The sequence below is a fragment of the Rhinolophus ferrumequinum genome, chromosome 14 (assembly GCF_004115265.2).
Source record: "Rhinolophus ferrumequinum isolate MPI-CBG mRhiFer1 chromosome 14, mRhiFer1_v1.p, whole genome shotgun sequence".
NCBI lineage: Eukaryota > Metazoa > Chordata > Mammalia > Chiroptera > Rhinolophidae > Rhinolophus > Rhinolophus ferrumequinum.
Window position 1 is genome coordinate 42615695 of NC_046297.1, and position 20367 is coordinate 42636061.

The following is a 20367-nucleotide window of genomic DNA, read 5'->3' on the forward strand; positions in this document are numbered from 1 at the left end:
CTGGGATCTCCCAGGACCTAGGTTTCTCATCTGTAAAAGGGAGATGGTAGCAAATATAATACACATGATTGTTGTGAAGATTAAGTGAGTTAATATATAGAAACCATTTAGAACAGAGTAAGTATTATCATTTGAGGGTAAAACAGTACATTTCTTCCCCCCCAGAAACATGTAACTTAAAAGAGTCTAAGAAGTAGCTCCACAATGAAAACATCCCCACCCAAAACCCTGTAACACAGGAAAAAAGGAAGATCTCTATCGTACTGAAACAAGATTTCAAACAAACATGGATATATTTAAATTTTAACTATAAGTGAATTCAAACAGGATGTTATAAACCAGAATACTGCACATGGTTGTTTGTATACATCATAGAAAACATAAAAACCAGAACCCTGAGTAGGTGCTGGTCATGGAAACTGTAGGGCCAAACTTTCTCAACAAGAAACTGGGGACAACTAAGGCTTAATGAACATGGCCCACCGGTTGCTAATGGTTTTGTGGACCTTCAGACCCTAAAAATTCAGAATTTTTCTTTCTTCCTCTGCCTGCTTTGGCCAGGCAGCCAGACAGTAAACTGCTCTTTAAAGTTCACTAAAGCTTCTGAAATGGAAACAAAAGACTTGATGGGAGACTCATTTAAATCGAGATGTGCAAGAGAACTCTGCATCTCTCTGCTGAGGCCTGCCTCTTCTGTCCCTGAGACTTGGTCTTTATCACTGCATCTGCAGTCTTCTGCTCAGACTGTTCCAAGAGACTGAGCCGGCCTTCATTGTGGCCTAATTCCTTTGGGTTCCCTGGCCGCTGCTGCGGCTTGCCCTCGACATCTGAGCACACTTTCCCACTTTCTTTAGGCCCATCTCCTGGGTCATCCCTTGGCAAGCTGGTACCACACTCCCTAACCAATTATTTTCTTTCCTTCAAGCACTGTCTACACTAAATAAGTAAATTACCATATAGTAGCTTTAAAATGACAGCTTAACCAACCAACCCACCATCCTCCCAGAAACCCATCTTAGTTCTGAACTTTCCTTTTACTTGAACTAATTTCCTTATATTTAAAAAATGCTAACTTACTCGTTCCAACCTTAGTACTTATTATTTCTCAGGTACGCTTTCTAGAATAAAGCTAAGTAACAATGAATGCTCCACACTTATGGTTTAAAATTTTTTGGTCTCAATACCACTTTATACTCATAAAATTCTGGAAAGTTGTCAAGATCAAGGTAATGATCTTGAAATGAGATCTAAAATTCTCATTTTTGCTTCAAAGCTTGAATTTTATTATTAGTCACAAATACCATGTTTCCTTTAAAGTGACATGCTCACTTCATTTTCAAGATGTTTGCTAAATACCCAAGCATCAATAACCATAGCTTGCCTGTCATTCTTTGAAGAGTGTCCCATGAAAAAAAAAAAAAAAGCAGCTACTTCAGTTCACTATTCAAATTAAATTCTCTTTCTGGAAATACTTCTGTACTTCCCATTTTGCTTCACAGAGTATTAAAAAGATATTTACATAAAGGCTACTAATAAAAAGAATTTTACAGCTTCACGTACTAAGTGAAGCCAGTTGTCTTTTTTTTATTTAACTGAGTGCATGTTGAAGATCGTATAATACAGTATGGTGCCACTGCCTTTTATTAGTGTTAAGGAACCAGCAGTTTTAGCCACCACTGCTTTTGCATCATACTAATGGTTCACATAGAAAGGAGCCAATCATGACTTAGTATTGTCATGAACATAGTTGTGACCTCACAGACCCCCTGAAAGGACTGCCAGAGCTCCCCAGATCACTTTTAAGAATTGCTGATTTAAAGTACTCTGTCCTTAAATACCATCCACCTTTTCATACCTAGCTCTAATTCTACGTTCTCTCTAAAACTAATTCTCAGAACCGTTCAGTTTAGTCCACATTTTCCGTACCTCTAGTATCTAATGAAGAGTTTTTAACTGAAGGAGAAACAAAAGGAAATACTCTAATTTCTGTCAATAGCACATGAGCTAATAAATGTTACACCCTTATAACAGTATACAGAGATTAAAAAGCATGAGGTGTATGCCAACAAGGAATGACGCCTAAGATATACATCAAAGTGTGTGTGTGCAGGCACAATGCACAGAACCTTTTGTATATGATCTTACTCATGTGTATTCTTCAAGGACAGAATGCAAATTTGCAGGATACAAAAAGGCCTAATAGAGGTTACCCCTGAGGAGGTGGGATGATGTCAGAAGTTTCCTTTTTTACTTTATGTCCTATGCTCTATAATGTATAAATTATTATTCACAGCAAGTATAATTTAAAAGGATTTTGCACCACCTTTAACTTTTTACATACACATACATTCTTAACCTACTTACAGGCTCCTTAAAGACACCTTTTGCACATATTAGGCATTCAAATATTAAATTCTCATGTTGAATTATAAAATGTGCACAATTTAACAGCTTCATTTAAATATAACTGAAAACTTAGAACTATCTTAAAGTGAAGAAAAGGCTCAGCAGGCTGAAGACTATCAAGAGTTCACCATTTTACCAAACTTCTAAATAGCGAAGATAAAACATGATAGAAATTACGGAAGCTGATACTTACTGTATGTTAGATAATGAAAAATACTCAATGTTCTGCTTCTCTGAAGTCTTAAGAGATTGCTCAAAAATTACGTATGTTGTACTAAGCACATATATTCAGAAACAGCAGCCAAGGAGCAGGCTAGGTACATCCTAATAATGCTTCCAGAATCCTTGGATGAGCTCCAGGTTTTTATGTAATAACCCCTTTGGAAGAGGCGCAAGGGATACAAAAAATCCACATGAGACAGGGTGGGAGGATAGTTTCTGGTAGCAAGGCAGAGTAAATCTGTTTAGGAGTCAGGAAGCCTGGATTTTGGTACTAACTGCCACCAAGAGGAGTGATAGTTTCAAATAAAAAAGCATGACCCACCCCCTCATTCAATTTTCTATTGTTTTACTCTAGCATTAATTTCAAAATCTCCCTTCCAATTTTATCCCAGGAAAGCTTCTAATACACTGAACCATTCACCCCACCACTATTCCTTAGATTTTCTTTGAATTCAAGGTCACTTTTTCTCTCTTAAATGGGAATAAGAATTTGTTGACTAAGGGTCCTTAAACTCAAAAAAATTAGTAAGTGCTCATTATAAAGTGTTTATCCAGATACACGACACAACTGGATAAACCCATCTCAAGTTGAAAATACAGTGAAGTTGAAAATGCACCTTTTATAGACCTAGGTGAATTTAATACACCTAACCTGCTGAACATCACAGCCTAGCCTAGCCTACCTTAAACATTCTCAGAACACAATATCCAAAAAATGCTGGCAACACCATACACTGCATTGTACTGGTTGTTCTACCCCGCTGACTGCACGCCTGACTGGGAGCTGTGGCTTGCTGCGGCCGCTCAGAACCACGTGATGACAGAGGATTGTACTGCACTATCATCAGCCTGGGAAAAGATCAAAATTCAAAATATGGTTTCTACTGAATGCATATCACTTTTACACCACTGTAAAGTTGAAAAATCTTGAGTGGAGCCATTGTTAAGTCGGGGACTGTCTATATGTATTTATTTCGGCACTAAAGAATAGCCACGCCCCTTGCCACTAAACACTCAAATTAAATCACTGGGCAGTGTGCTGTGATTTGGGCTTGCCAGTTAGACTACCCAAAGCCAACTAATGAAAAACATATTTTAAAGGAAAATTACAAGTTACAGAGCTGGGATATCTCATGTCCTGTCTAACTGGTTAAGTAACAAGACAATATCATGTGTCTCCTAATATGATGCACCAAGGAGGGCACAGAATCACATCCAGGAATTCATCCCCAAAATGCACAATCTGAATTTAATCAGGAGGAAATCACCAGACAAATTATAGACTGGCCAGTACTCTTGAAAAGTATCAAAATCATGAAAGGCAAAGACTGAAAAACTGATCCAAAATAAAAGAGAGTAAGGGGATAAGACAGTGAAATGTAAGGTATGATCCTGGATTGAAAATTCTGGACCAGAATTAGGAGATTAAAGTGGTATAATTTATGAATAAATTCTATAGGTTATAGTTTATTTTGTCAATTACTTTATTAATTTACTGACTTCGATAAATTATACTATGGTTATATAACATGTTAACACTTGGAGATTCAGGTAAAGGATGTATAGGAAATTCTTCCTATTTTTCCATTTTTTCCTGAATTTGAAATTTCAAAATGAAAAATTAAAATATAACTGGTTAGAAAGAGAATTTAATATATAGAAAAGGTTATTTTCCTTTCTGGTTATTTAATATTACAAGTATTATACAAAAAGTTTTAAAGAAAAGTCCTTTTTAATAGTGACTATTTGCTGGAAGAGAGCATTACCAGTGAGTTCCATTCTCCATCGTTATTATCTTTTTTGTGCTCATCTGTTTTTCAAACTTCCTTACCAAGTTTACAAATTGGTAAAATTTGTACTTAGGAGATAAACAGCACTAAAACAAGGGATGAATTTGTAAATAAAAATGAGGGATGGAGAGAAGGTTCCTACTTTGTCTTAGAGACTACTGCACCAATTGGTCAAAATAGTAAATGTAATTTCCACAAATATAAATATACACAAAATGTCATTAGCAAATAATAAATACCCCCAGAATATCAAAGCAAAAAATCAACCTCTAATGAGACATTTATGGACTGCAATTTGAAAATAGAGCTCGGGTAAGTCTCCTTGAACTTGACCTCACCAAATATGTGAGTGGAAAAGACCAAAGCCTCCAAAACCCATTCCTGTTTTAAATGGTACTATCATGGCCCTCTTCCATGAACACAACAGATGAAGAGAGGTTAAGAAACAGACATTCATTCCGTTCTCATATATATCATGCACAAAAGATGCTGGTGGTTAGAAGAGAGATAGCAAGAAACTGAGGCACAAGGGGGCTCAAATGTGATTCCTGTTATTTTCATTTAAGTATAGAAAATAGTCTAAAACTGTATCATCACTTTTAATGAAATTAAACATAGTTATTCTGACAAGCCTCTATCACTCGTAAAATCCACACATCTTATAGCAAATATCATGTTTTGATCTATTAATGAAGGGGATTCTACCGTAAGGGACAGAAATTATTAATGTGTATGACATGACCTAATAGAAGTCACTGACACCTGAGCTTCAGTTCCTTGATCTGTGAAGATGAAACAGCTATTCTAGATGCTCGTTCTAACCTAAAATTCAATGATTCTATGAAGTTCAACTCACAATTTACTATTCAACTAAGAAACTCAAACTATCACATGAATGTAAATTCAAGTATCACCCTCAATAGGAAATTTAATTCCAATTCTACAGCACAATGTAGAAAAGTTCAAATTTCTAGTCTTGCACATTCCCTTATGCACAAAGAGAAATTTCCCAGAATTTTCACTCTATTCTGTAGAGCCACAGCCTTTTATCATTCCTAGATTTCTAAAAATTCTAAAACAAATGCTGGCTTTTTTGTTGCAATAGGGGCCCACCTATTTGGAAATTAGTCTCTTACTCCCCCTTGTGGCTGGAATGGCTTCCTTTCTTTCAAGTACAATTTCATCCTTTGCTTCCAACCAACCAATTAGAAAACTGTTAACACCAAAATTGCTAAAACTCAGGTGATATAAAGAATTTAGCGTATCTGCCGACACTTTGACTTTAAACTCACCTTTTTGTGTAATGTTGGCCTAACAGTAAAATTTTAAGTATTCTATGATCGATACGGTCAGACAGATATGAAGGGATATCATATCTTCGCTTCAAGGATGGAATCATAAGATTTTGACCACTTACCGAATGACATTTCCTGTTAATAACACATGGCAAATCTTCACCATTTAACTTTTTAAAAAATCAACAAGGAGTTTGATAAAACCAAGATATATTATCCTTGGTGTTTAAAGACTGTTAATACCAGCCTAAACTTTCATTGTAATTCTTGTTAAAAACTAGAATTGCTCCCTGATTTTTTGCCCCTAAATGATAGATCTGCACAAAACTTCTGCTGACAGAAAGCCTGGATTTGTTCTTGAAAAATCAATTGGGTAAAAGGGCTAACTATAAGTGGGACTAAAAACTGTTAAATTAATTCAGGCTCAGAGAATTGCCTGCCTCTAGATCTTTCATGTTAGCAAAAACAATCCCAGGAAAATCAAGTGTTTTACCTCATACTCAAAATGTAGCTCCTAAAGATTAAAAGTAAAATGGCAAAAAGTACCAAAAAGAATATACTGAGCATTAGGTGACAACTGTTAACACTGTTCGGACACTCAGGGGTTTTTCCTTCTTCTCTCCTCCTTTAGAGCCCCCTTTACAGTTGGCACCAACCTCATGGGTTTCTCACCAGTCAAGGCCCCATATCTCAATATTTCCACCACAGAGCATTTTTTTTTTTGGTTTAAAACACCTCATTTTTGGATAGTGTTTTGTGGCTTGCACATGCACATTGTGTATTATGCATAAACTCCCTAGTGGGACTAGATGTTATCAGCCACTTTTCAAAAAAAAGTTGAAGACCAGCTCTTCCATATTTGACCAACAGGCAGTACTTTTCCTTTCATTCTGTTGTATTAATTGCGTAGATGTCTATTTTCCTCTCTAGGTTGTGGAGATTTTTTTAAGAGCAGCGGGTTATCTTTATTATATTTACTTTCTATAGCATAGGGCTTATAAAATAGCAGGTAATAGAGTCTATGCGGTTTACTAAATTTCTCAAATTAAATCTCAAATTAATATATCAAGCCACACTAAAGTGGTATCACAGAGGTACAAAAGGTAAAAGCAGTATGTTTACTAATTAATAGCACCATGGGGTGTGTTAACTCAGTGATTCTCAAAACATTCTAGATCATTCCCATTTTGAAGACGTGGAAAGACGTTATACCTTGCCCAAAGTCATAAAATGAATAAAAATCTCGAACCCAAAATGTATGCATAGCTTCTGCTAGGCTGTATTACCCCTTTAAAGTAAGGTACTATATACACTTTAGTTTCCTGTTTTTAGAAATATTATGTAAGATTATTCTTCAAGTCATCCTTGTCATACAATTAAATTAAAATCTTGTGATAATCCCCTTCTATCAGATGAAAACAACCAAAGGTGAAACTAGACGGAAAAATCATTCCTCTTAACAAAGAGAGCACACTCACTTTGGGATGTCATATTTCCAAACTTTTCCAAACATGATAGCAAAGTACTCATCAGATTTGATGAACTGAGAACATGCTTGCTCTAAGAATACTACAGTCTGCCTTATAATACTGTTCTCAAATGTCAAGTCCACAGAATTACATTTTAAATGTAATGTGTTTTGGGAATGAGAAAGAATAGCCATAGTATAACTAACATAGTTGTTTTCATGTAGGATTTAGTATTATTTGTACATGTCAATATACAAAAACAAAAAAAACCACCATAAAAAACCTTTTGTAAATAAATAAATCAGGATAAATGAATGAATGAATGAATGTAATGCTGTTTTGGGCAGGATTTTCATCAAGTGCCCCTGGGATGATTGTGGTCCAAATACGTCCTTTCTAAATCCTGGACAAAAAATTATGAGCTGACAGTTCCTGAGTCTTGAATCAACAAGAGAAGCAAGTCTTTCTCAGAAAAGCACTTGTAATCACTGAGAGGAGAAACATTCAATTCACCACTGGGTTACTCGGTAATATTGCTAATTTACAATAACTCCTAAATCCCAAACCTTGTTTACAAGATAGGAATTAATCTTCACTAAAAAACGTTTCTAACTTCTCTAATGATGTCCAAGAAGACAGTTCAAGTGAATTAAACAGTTCAAGTGAATGAAATTCAAATACAAAAATTAAGCACATCTTGCAAATTAAATGCAACAGGACCTTTCCTAGATTTTAAAAGAACAAACATGCATACAGGCCAACCAATCGAACAAAGTCTTATTTTAGTCTAATAGATTAATTAACATTTGGTCTCATATATTAAATAACATTTGGTCTAATAGATTAAAATCTATAGATTAACATTTAACTGTCCTTACGTTCTTATTTTGCCATCCCACCTATAACTAATACTACTGTCAGCATATTTTTCTTTGGGGGAGAAGGGAAGAAGGTTCACAACAGTCTTTTATTTGGGGGAAAAAGGAAGAAGGCTCACAACAAATTCTGTCAAAAGAAATTCACAAATGCTTATATGCTGAAACCTTTTAGTAATCTATTCCAATGTAAACAAACATTGCCCACGTCATATGAAGAATCATACTGATAACAAATCAGCTATATTCGTGCATGCTTTGCTGCCCCAAGATTCACGCTGTAGCAAAAGAATGTCAACAGAAAATTAGTGAAATCTGCCAAGACTATTCTATACCATGTTACTACTTTTGTGACATTATACCTTAACAGAAAATGCAAAACAAAATCAATGACAAATGACAACTACTTTGTAGCAATTTTCACAAAGATACTCGTTTTACATTACAGGAATTACTCACTAGAGAACACGCACAGAAATGTACCTCGTATAATGGGAACTGCTGACATATGGTAGCTTTGTACACTACTCCTCTCAAGCCTAATTCAAATTTGCACAACCTAAAAAATATTAAGTATATCTTATTCCTTCAGTGTACTTTACAAATTAAGTATCACAAAAGTCAATGGTCCTATTTTCAAGAATGAAGGAATGAAGTCAATCCTCTAAAGTTGAAAACAACTTAGACATCGAGATTAAAATAAGTTCTAAATCAGAGTAATAAAGCAGAAACACTCAGGCCATAAATATGGGAATAAGCAATGGCTGGCTTGTATCAGGGAGAGTGAGAACACCAAACTAGAGAGAAAGACGGGTGTGTAGGGGATTTTGGCAAAAATCGAGCAGACAGAAGGGAAGCAGTTACTTCATAGAAAGAATAACAGCTGTCTGCAGCATAGAACTGGGAATAGAAAATGAAGGTATCAAGTCTGAGTGAATGACCACCAGAAGCAGTAACAGGTTTATACTTCACCTTTTGTCCATTAAATTAGATTGTTTATCCTTACAATATCACTTTCTTGCCAATATGCTTCTGAGGAGCAGAGTAAGGGGTAGTACTACAACTAGTACAATGGGAATGGCAAATAATCTGGGTATTACCTGTGGGAATATATCATACAAATGAGTACCAACGTGAATGTAAAATGTTGAGAACCAACGATCTACTCAATACAGTACTATTAACTTGCAATCAGAAAATGAGGTCAAGACTTCCGGTCAAGATGGCGAAGTAGATTTGTCCAAACCCAAAGAAAGTACATCACTAAGGGTGAACCCTAAGGTAAACGATAGACTTTGGGTGATTATGATTTGTCAATGTACATTCATCATTTGGTTTAAAAAAAAAAAAAAATTACTCTTCAGGTGAGTAATGTTGATAATGGGAAAGCCATGTATTTGTCAGGGCAGGGGAATATAACATGGGAAACCTCTGTACCTTCCTTTAAATTTTCTTGTAAACCTAAAACTTCTAAAAAAAAATCTTAAAACATTTTTAAAACAACAAAATGAAACCAAGACGTCATTTTAATTAAGTCTAGAAAACGTCCTAAAATTAGGTAGTTAGAAAGAACAGGTATTTTCAAAAGGAAGATGAACTCTGGCTTTCAGCATATTGAAACTGACAGCAATTCTAAAACAATTAAAGAGCAATGTTTATTCTCAATATTAAACCAACATAATAAAGCAAGAACTATGGGAACCAAGATGAAAGCACAATAGGGATCGCAGAAATTCTAGGAAAAAAAAATTCTAAGGCATATTAGAATTTCAGTGAACCAGTGTTTTAAGTTTTTTTTAACTTGCTGGCATCAGAAAACGCATAATTCTGACTTTAAAAAAACCTTATCTGTCTCCCTTTCACCCCCCCATACAAATGTGCCAAAGGTAACCTATTTCAGAATCAAAAATTTGTGGTCAAATTAATCTCAGTAGTCCAAGAGCATCCTTATTATAAAAGCAGAATTATCTCCTATACTGGGCTCCCTCTATGGGCTAGAACCACTTACCAGATTTGAAAATACGTATTATATTTATGGGGTAAAAGACCCTAAGTCTTTCATAGATGAAAGCCCCAATTCCAAAATACAAGATTAATGTATAAACGATGACTAACAAACTATGAGGACACTGAGAAATATATTGTTATTATAAAAGGAGAAAATTCATCCGAAGAACTGAACCAGATTATCACAGATCAAATCTTAAAAAAAATATTGTCAAATCATAAAAGGTCTGAGATTTTCTTTATGAAAACTATTTTTGCATGGCTACCAACTCACCTTTTAAGAGGCAAAACCTTTTGTCATTTCCTTAAGTTTTCCATGGCCGTTAAAGTTGCCCATTACTCAGTTTATAACATTATAGTAGGCCCTTTGTGATTTAACCAGTACCCCTCTCTTTCTACCGGTTCCCTGAAAATAAGACCTAGCCAGTCCATCAACTCTAGTGCATCTTTTGGAGCAAAAATTAATATAAGACCCGGTCTTATATTATAGTTATATAAGACCCGGTCTTATTTTACTATAAGTAAAATAAGTACTTATTATAAGTAAAATAATACTTATAGTAAAATAAGACCGGGTCTTATGTTAATTTTTGCTCCAGAAGACGCATTAGAGCTGATCATCCGGCTAGATCTTATTTTCGGGGAAACATGGTGGTGTTTCTTGCAAAATTATTAGAAAAGCTTTTACATGAAGCGTTCCTTCCACCCATCCAATGTTCTGATAACATGATCTAGAATACAACAACTCTTTTACGTAACCTTCACTTAATTTTCTGGATTAACCAAATTCCACTTAATTGAGAGCCTGGCTTACACTAGGTTCTTCATTCCTAGGTAAATGCTGATGATGCTCACGACTTGGGCTAAATGCTTGAGAATAGGTTTTTCTAATCCCCTTCAGCTTCTATCAGCAATTATATCCTTATTAAGAGTCAATTTGTTTCCAAAATTATGCTGTTACACTTGCTATAATTACTTAAAATGCTATGTTCCTTAAATGTTGTAAAATACCAGTATGAAAAGATGTTCCTATGAAAACTAAGCTGAATGCTTTGGAACAACTAGTTTTTAAAAGAGTCTCACACACACAAAAAGACAAACTAAAAGATTAGAATAAACTATACATTTCTAGAAGGATTCTGAACTGACTGTTTAAGTTCTCTCTACTATGTAAACTCAAACTGCATTTTATAAAAGATGCATTTGTAGGGGTGGTTAGCAAATTATTTCCAAACTGTGGTTCTGTATGTATTCAAAAAAAAAGGTCTTTAGAAATGGGTAAACATATACGTTTTTATGTAAAATAAATCTTTAAAACAAGTATGATCACATATTTGAACTACTTTCCAATTAACCAACTAGGATGCTTCTACTCTACCACTACTGGATTAGTGGACATTTGGTCCTGTCCAAATATCCATGGAGATACTTGATCCACTCAGACCCATCTACCTAACCCCATGTGCCATTCATTACCAGTCAGCTAGGCTACCGAGGCAAGAAGGATTAATACTGGCAATACAGCCACAACACAATTATTGTACCAATAAAACATGATAGTATTTTTATGTATTAATCCTATAAACCAAAATTCTGAATCAATATCAGGGACATTTTCTAAGCATGAACGTTTTTGATAGGACCACATATCACGGATCTTTTGGCATGGACCAAATGTCCTGCAGGCCCACTATTGAGGTGTTGCCAATAGGATTTCTTTACTGATAAAATTGTGCTCTTGGTGTGGTCGGTTACCTCAGATGGTTAGAGTGTGGTGCTAATAACACCAAGGTTGCAGGTTCGATCCTCATATGGGCCACTGTGAGCTGTGCCCGCCTTAAAAAACAAAAACTGTGTTCTCAAAGAAAAAAAAGGAAAAGAAAAATTATTCTTGGTAAACTTTTACAACTCTATGATAGCTTACATTTCCCCTTTCTAATATGAATTCCTCTGCTAAGACTGAATACAATTTCTTCCTCTTTCTTAGATTAAGAAATTGGGGTCATTATTTCATAAATTTGCATGCTCCTCCTATACTTTTGAAAATCAAGTTTTTCACTCTAATTCCAATTTCAAATCCTTTAATCCTTCCCTTTTTTTTCCCGAATCCTTTTACCTTTCTATTTTTAACTATCTTCTTCACAGCTCATCGAATCACCAAACATCTCCAGGTCATCGGTATCTTACTAGGATTCTTCCTACCTGTTCAAGTATTGTTATACTGCAAAAAGGATAGGTAACCTGTTGCTCTTTGCTCAAGGTGGTGGTTATTCTTCCACTTCCCACCAACAGCAACCACCTAATTTTCCATTCTCATCCCTTTCTTTGTTTCATTTCCACTTCATTTACCTCAGACTTCCAAACTGTACAGAATACCTCACCAGGTAGAATACGTAATACTTATTGTGAAAACTCTTTATCATGAAAATGAGTGTAACACTGCAGTTCTTTTGAGAAGCCATTACTCCAATAAATGAGCTGCCTAGTGATTTTTCAGCTTACCACTCTATACAGCAATTTTTAAAGTCCAAACACATATTAATATACCCAGACTAGCTCAGTTGGTTAGAGCGTGGTGCTCTTAACAAGGTTGCCAGTTCGATCCCCACATGGGCCACTGTGAGCTGCACCCTCCACAACTAGATTGAAACTACTTGACTGGAGCTGATAGGTCCTGGAAAAACACACTTAAATAAAGTTTAAAAAAAAAAGGATTAAGTATATGATGATGGAAAGAGGACTGAGTGATAAGCAACGTGATATATAGATGATATATTACAGAATTGTACACCTAAAATCTATGTAACTTTACTAACAATTGTCACTCCAATAAACTTTAAAATATATATATACATATCCAGAATAGGAAGGACCCAAAAGCTGCCTGGTTTCCTAGCTTGCTCCTGTTTAATGGCAGTTCTATGGGCTAGAGATAAAAACCAAAGCCCAGCAACTACACCTTAAAATAAAAATGCAGAGAAGCTAAGATGGAACTCAGTCAAGTTACTGGAATCACTATTACTGAACTACTGTTGCCAACTGTTACAAAAGTTAGACTCACAATTTTACTGTTTCATCTCCTACAAGCAGAAGAAGCCATTCATTCATTCCCTTACACTAGTGGCTTTCAATTTTTTAAGTGAAACTTGCGAAGTTTGTTGGCCAGTATGGACTCTACTCCACAAAAAAATAGTTTTTAAGGCTTCTTGGATCTTTTAAATCCCATTCTTGGACTCAAGTTGCGAGATCCCTGCAGGCAGGCTTGTACTCTTGTCACTGCTTCTAAACAGAACCCCCAAACAGGGCGCAGAAGATAGTCAAGAGCGTTCCTTGATTTTCATTCTCCACAACAATCCTATGGGGTGGATATTATTCCCATTTAATTGAGCTCAGTATTCTCAGAGGATTGAGTAATTTCTTTAGGCCAAGCAGCTATTAAATAGTAAAAAGTTGGCCTGACTCAAAACCTGGAGCTTTTTACACCACTGAATTTTTATTTGAATTTGAATTGGGTTTTCTAGTCTGTATTTCCTCATTTTGTTTTTCATTTCATCATGTTCAAGACACACCTACCCAATTTTTGGCTTCTTCTTGTGAGTTTACACAGATGAGGTGTCAGGGATCACTAGTGTTAAGCGCCTCCCCTACTTTACCAAGAGAGCTTTCTGGTCTATGATCTGGCAGGAAAAGTAGACTGCATTAGTTCACATATGCAATTTCAAATTAACAGTGCAAGAGAAGAACCCCAAGTTCTTTTGCATAAAGCAAGGTCCATGTTGTTAAGAAAATGCCAGTAACCACTTCCCATAGTAATGCTCTGTCACTCTTGTACAAAGTAACATGGTCCCCCTACTATTTCTCTGCTTAGTAAATGGTATAAATTAAACAGGTGACAAATGCACATAACCAGAATAGTAGTAACCATTTAATAACAGACTAAAGAGCTCTTCAGAAAAACTTAGAACTCTGCAGATTAGATCCTTTTTATGGGAAGTGGATACTTTCTTAGCCAGGTGCTCAATACTACAATGAACTCTAATTCATCACTGATGCCACCAGCCAATATTATTAATTCCGAAATATAATTACCTGCTTATTTTCCTCAAAAAAAAAAAAGTCACAGTTCAGAAGAAATGAGTAATAAAAGTTATAATTGATTATATTTTTATCATGTAAGATCTTAAAATGTAATTAAAACACTTTCACAAATCATCAAGTTCAAAGATGTTTTTCTCTAGGAGAAATTATCAGTTCTGCTACATTGTATTCTTCCAATTTAGTAGAAAGGGGGGAAAGGATTTTATGCAAGATATTTCCAGAGTCAACATAATCTGTTTGAAAAGATGATAAGGACAAGAAGCCTGCTTGTAAACGAACCACAGTATCAGTAAATATCAAATTTTCCCAAGTAGAAACAAAAACAGCTTTGAAAAATTAGCAGTGCTGCTGACCTAGTTCTATTATCCTCTTTTCCAAAAGAAGCCCTTTTGCTCATTTATTTAACAAATACTTGAGTATCTACTATATGTTAGGAGGCAGAGGCCATGCAAAGATCACTAACAGAGTTTTACTTTTGAAAAGACCAAGACTGGAAGGAAAAGCTTGTTTAGAATTCTGAGCCTTTTGTATGGAAAAGGAATTAAAACTTTCAAAGTGGAAATTTCAGTTACACTTGGTAAGAAGCCAGTGCTGTTCTGAAGAAGAGCACAGATGACCAGTATTCAAACACTCTTAATAATCATACCAACAAAGAGAAGCTATTTAGAGATCAGTTATTCTCATCCATTGATCCTATGCAATACACTTTTCTTGATAACAGAAACAAAATTAAAAAAAACTGCTAGTCTTTTCCTGGGAAAATCTTCACACCAAGCTTTTATACTTTCAGTGTGGAAACATGCAATACCTACCTGGGATCACAAATAAGCTGATTAGTAGAGGGTCAATGTTACCACGTCCCCCTTTATTCCTAAAGTTGACTTCTGTCTTAAGGGAAATTATAAATTGTAACCCTTTGAAACTGAAATAAAAATTATTTGATCTATCAGGTATAATAATTGAGGGGAAAACACCAGAGTGAACAAAATTCAGTAACAGGTACATAGGTACTAGTTAGTATCAAAGTGGGGGGGGGGGGGAGAAACCAACACATTTCTTACTGTAGAAAAGCATGGTTATTTTCAAATTTTACATATCTTACTACCTTCGCAATAAGAGAAGCAAATCACAGAAGGAAAGCATTGTCATTTAACCTCAACAAATCATGGTATTCCTTTCACATCTTAGAAATAACAGCTATAAATGTAAAGATTTCATATAAAACCAATAAAAATGCACTCAAGACAAATACCACAAGACGACTTTGTGAGCCCATGTTAATGAAAAATATAGTCACGAGGATGTGAAATACAGTATGGGGAATATAATCAAAATGTTGTAAAGATTATGTAAGGTGCCAGATGGGTCCTGGACTTATCAGGGGGATCACATCATAGACTATGTAGATGCCTGACCACTCTGCACTATACACCTGAAGCTGAAGTAGAATATTCCATGTTAACTATAATTATACACACACACACACACACACACAATATATCTATCACGGGATGTAAAGTACAACATAGGGAATAGAGTCAATGGTATTATAACAGCTATATACGATGTCAGAGGAGAAGTAGATTGGGGGGGTTATCACTCTGTGAGGGGTGTAAATGTCTAACTATTATGTTGTTTTGTACAACTCTAACTCATTTAAAAATTTAAAAAATAGTTATATTTGTAATTTAAAATTTAAAAAATAGTTATATTTGTAAAAATATAAATAGTTATATTTAAAATTTTTAAATTTAAAAAATTTAAAAAATAGTTATATTTGTAAAATGAATGGTGAAATATGGGGAGAGGTGAGGGAATGAAGACAGTAAATAAATCATGAATGCTCAAAAAAAATTGTTCTTTAATGAGACAGCCTGAAAAAAAATCATTTAAGAAAAATACTCATAATTGAGGAATTACCTATCCCATTAGTAATTAAAAACTAGCATAAAAACAATCATACCACCAAACTTTAGTAAAAGCCTATATTGCTCATTATAGGTCTTCCATGAACAAGATTCAAATAAGTAGTGCACCTGGATTTCCATACTGAGTCCCAGATTCAGTAACCTGTCCAGAGAAATTGGGATACTGAATCTCTATAAACCAGAGCCCTACCATACCGACACCCACTGTGTAATCTAAAGTCCTGCTATATAAAGGTAATCATTTAGTATTAGGTTGGTACAAAAGTATTTGTGGTTTTGCAATTTTAACCTGTTAAACCGCAATTACGTCTGCACCAACCTAATAAAATCACTTTAAATATTATTTCAAACACTGGTTCCTTAAAAAGGTGAAGTATTAATATACATAGGATGCTATATGATAAATAGTTGGATATTCTACCACTTTATACTCAGATACAAATTTTTCTGAATCAGAAAGGCATCATTTGTTAAAAAAATAATAATGGCCAAAATGTACTGTTCAATTCTTTAAAGCTTTTTAGAGAAGCAGTATTTCAACACAGTAGGTACTGAATACTTAAAATATTTCTTGACTGAACCTGGAAAATCAAGCTTGAGTTATTCGTAACTTCTTATTCTGGTTGTCAATGTTCGAAATTAACTTCAACACTTGAACGCAGGAAAAGGCAAAAGCAACTGTAAAGGCAGTGTTTCCTGCAAGGCTGACACATATGTTAACACTAGTGGCTAATCCAAGGAAGGACAGGTACTACGTCTATAATGAGTCTCCTATCACATCTCTCTTACATAAAACCAAGATATCTAAGGTTCCTGTACCCACATAGGCACGTTTTGTAAAAATGAGCTCTAGAAATACTACAAATATTCCAACCATAATTGAAATAAAAATACTATTAATCTTTTCAAGTAATACAAAAAACACTCCCAGAGTCTATTTTTAGTCTATTTAGACTAACTGAAATTATTGCATTTATTTTATACAAACTTAACTACAATTGTTTTAACATTTTTTAGCAATGACACCCTGAAGACTTCAAAATTTAGAACACTCAATTTTTAAAAGGGAAAGAAAAACCAAGGAAAAAACTGAGTAACATAACTGATATGCATTATAGGAACCCTATCATAATGAAGACAGACTGAATGTTTGATTCTCACCAGTACATCATTGCAGATATCTCTTAGCTCAGTCTCAATTTTCTCTCTGTATTCTCGAGCCATCTGCTGTTTTTTCTCAGCGCCTTCCGTCTTTTGCTCAATACTTGAGACGACCCTCCAAGATGACCTACGGGCCCCTACAACATTTTTATAAGCAACTGAGAGAAGATTCCTCTCCTCATTGGATAATTCAGCTCCTTGCTCAGTTACAGACTTCATGCAGGCTGCCATGTCATCATATCGCTCAGCCTGCTCGGCCAGTTTGGCCTTCTGAACCAGCTCGTTTTTATCCATGACTGGATGTTCTGCAGGAAAAAAAAGGGGGGGGGAGCATTTAGATATTTTTTCCATCAAAACAGACTCAAAATTATACTGTTTGTAAAAAAGCTATATTAACACCTCAAACCTAACTGCCCATGGAAGGTTTTCCACATGAGGAATTTAATGCAGCCTCACAAAAGGATGATCAGAAAAGGAAAAAAATGGCATACTCAGCATTCAGAGGATAAATTTAAAGCCATTAACATCAGTTTAGCAAAATTAAAATTGCATTACCTTATCTTTGTTCAGAAGATCCTAATTTCACATAACGTCAAAGAAAGTGTGGTCAAGAAGCCACCTTAAAAACCAACCCTTATCTTATTTGGCCAAAATTTCAACTCCAGTTTCCAATATCACTAAATAATAAAATATTAAACAGCTTTTCTTTAGTGAAAACACTACTTAGGAAGAACATTACAATTCTTTTCATACTTCCCAAATCATGATTCATGTCAGTTTAATGTGCAATTTGTGTCTTTTTTACTTCCTTAATATCTATTCTTTTTAGGAGTTTTTTAGTTGGTATTAGCCCCCAACCCCAAATGAATAGATCTCTGCAACATTTGCCAGCTGACAGCATAATGGTAATTTTCTGGGAGAAATGACCGAATTGCTTGTTTTAAGATATTTTGAATATAAAAACACCAAAGATCAGTATCTAACTGAACTGACCCTAAGGCCTCATTTATCTGTACCTTGTTATATGCACACGTTTGAAAAATATGCCCGTGAGTCCTTCAACTTCACCCCTTTTTTTAATTAATTTTACTGGGGTGACATTGGTTAGTAAAATTATATAGGTTTCAAGTGTAGAGTCCTGGAACTTCAACTCTTACTGTGAGCACTAAAATGTATATTCGAGTGTGACCAGTGTTTCTGATGTCATTATTCCAGTTTAAATGTAAAAGTACTTCATTCTGTTTCTAGTAGTCAAAATTAACTGAATATATTATCATTCGAGCTGCCCTTACCATGACTTTTGGCCTTATTCTTTCTCTCATTTTAAAGCTGCCTAGATTTTTCAATTTATTCCTGTTATACTGTTCCTGAAAGATATCCTTTTGAAAGGTGCTGAAACAGCAAAGAAAGATACTAAAACATACAATCATCCCACAGAAGAAACGATTTTAAAGGAAAATGGACAGCCTGAAGTGCCCAATTAAACGGTGAAGGGAAGAGCCACTGTTACTCACTATAGGAATTGACTCCCCAATATCATATCTATTTCCTTCCCAGGAAAATCACACACTCACACACACACACACACACACAATTCTAACAGGGCCCCGGTATTCAAGCTAGTAATCAGCTAGCTTAGATGTGAGGTGTAGTATTTCAATTCGAAAAAATTTGTAATTACAAATTTTAAAACCCCCACCCGCCCGTTCTCGAAATTACTAATTTTTCCTCTAGGAACTCAAAAACGCTCTCAGGTTAAAGCTGCTTCTAACGAAAAATTATCTAAAACCGGTACAAAGGTTTCTCTCCCCAAACCCTCGGGTACTACAAGTGGAGTCGGTTTTTCATAGAATAAATAACTAGTGTTCCAAGGCCTCGCCTCTATATTGCAGAGAAGGCTCGCCGCACCCATTTAACCCTTAACCGACGTAAGACGTCGGGTTGGGCGAATCGTAACCCCGCCGACCGTGACTTTAGAGCGCAAATCCTTCCGTCCGCGCTGTTAACTCCCGCCTGGCTCCGCCCAAGCTAGTGCCTCCGCACAAGTCCCCGACTCTCCCTCTTTGTCATGGCGGATCTGTGTCAAGGAGCCCAACCTACCGCCGAGTATTAATTCCCCCCACCAGAGCAGGAGGGAGGAGCAGCGCGCCCCCTCCCGAGCCGAGGGGAGCCGAGGGACTGCCAGCCCCGGGGGCAGAGACGACAGCGCTGCCCACAGAAGCAGAACCACGACCAGCCGGTTCGCGGACACACCCCACTCTCCCACCGGCGTCCAGTCCGCCACCGGACACCGCTGGTACTCATTTAGTCTATACCGGCCCGACAGCTGCAGCAGGAGGGGGAGGGGGACAAGAGCCACACCCAGGCGAGCCGAGCCACCGCCGGCTGTTACGCTCTGGCTTCCCCGCCTCGCGGAGCAGGGTACGAGCCTCAAAACCGAGCGCAGGGCCCCTCCGGTTCTAGCCCCCTAGCTAGGCGAGCGAGACACCGGCCCACTGTCTTGCCCATCCTCTTCTCTACCCCTACCTGGGCTCGGTCGGAGCCCTCTTTCCCCACAAGAAAAGGCCAACCCCATCCCCCACCACACCCCGGAAAATTCAAGCTCTCCACCCCGCGGAACCCAGGAAATTCGTCTCAGGCGAGCCCCACCCGGAGCCGGCTCACCCGCGCGCGCGCGCGCGAAGCGTGGCCTCTCCCTAGTCTACCTGGCGGGAGCCTCCGGGCCGGCCTCGAATCGCGCGGCCCGAGCCCCAGGCCCAGCCCTCCCGCTCGGGTGGGGGAGGGCTGGGTGCCGCCGCCGCAGCGCGGGGCGCGGAGGCTGCGCCGAGGGGCGGGGGGGAGGGGAGGACCGCGGGGAGGGGGCGGCCTCACCTGCGCCACTGCAATGCCCCCAGCCGCCGAGTCATTATCTAGTGCGGAAGCGAGGAGCGGGACGGCGAGGGGGAAGGGGCTTTGGGACAGGGGTGACGATGGGAACGGATCGCGGCCAGTGGTGCCTCGACCACACCAGAGAGCCGGCGACCGGGCAGGTCCCCAGGGATCTCGCTTGTGGGCGCCCCTTCCACCCCCGGGGACGGAGATCGGCAACGGGAGCTTATCCCAGCCGAGGCGTCGAT

General features: G+C 37.1%; 1 protein-coding gene across 2 annotated transcripts in view; it reads right to left on the reverse strand.

Moving 5' to 3' along the window:
• The window catches only part of YWHAZ (tyrosine 3-monooxygenase/tryptophan 5-monooxygenase activation protein zeta), a 33465-nt gene that overhangs the window by 12526 nt on the left and 572 nt on the right, over positions 1 to 20367 (reverse strand). Inside the window, exons 1-2 of one of the 2 annotated variants that reach the window (XM_033125677.1) lie at positions 20123 to 20261; positions 17252 to 17556 (exon numbers count right to left, since the gene is read on the reverse strand). In XM_033125677.1, the coding sequence (XP_032981568.1) occupies positions 17252 to 17545 (294 nt within the window). In that variant the 5' untranslated portion in view covers positions 17546 to 17556; positions 20123 to 20261. Of the gene's footprint in view, positions 1 to 17251; positions 17557 to 20122; positions 20262 to 20367 lie in introns of those variants that run through there. The other variant, XM_033125676.1, reaches the window with a different exon arrangement.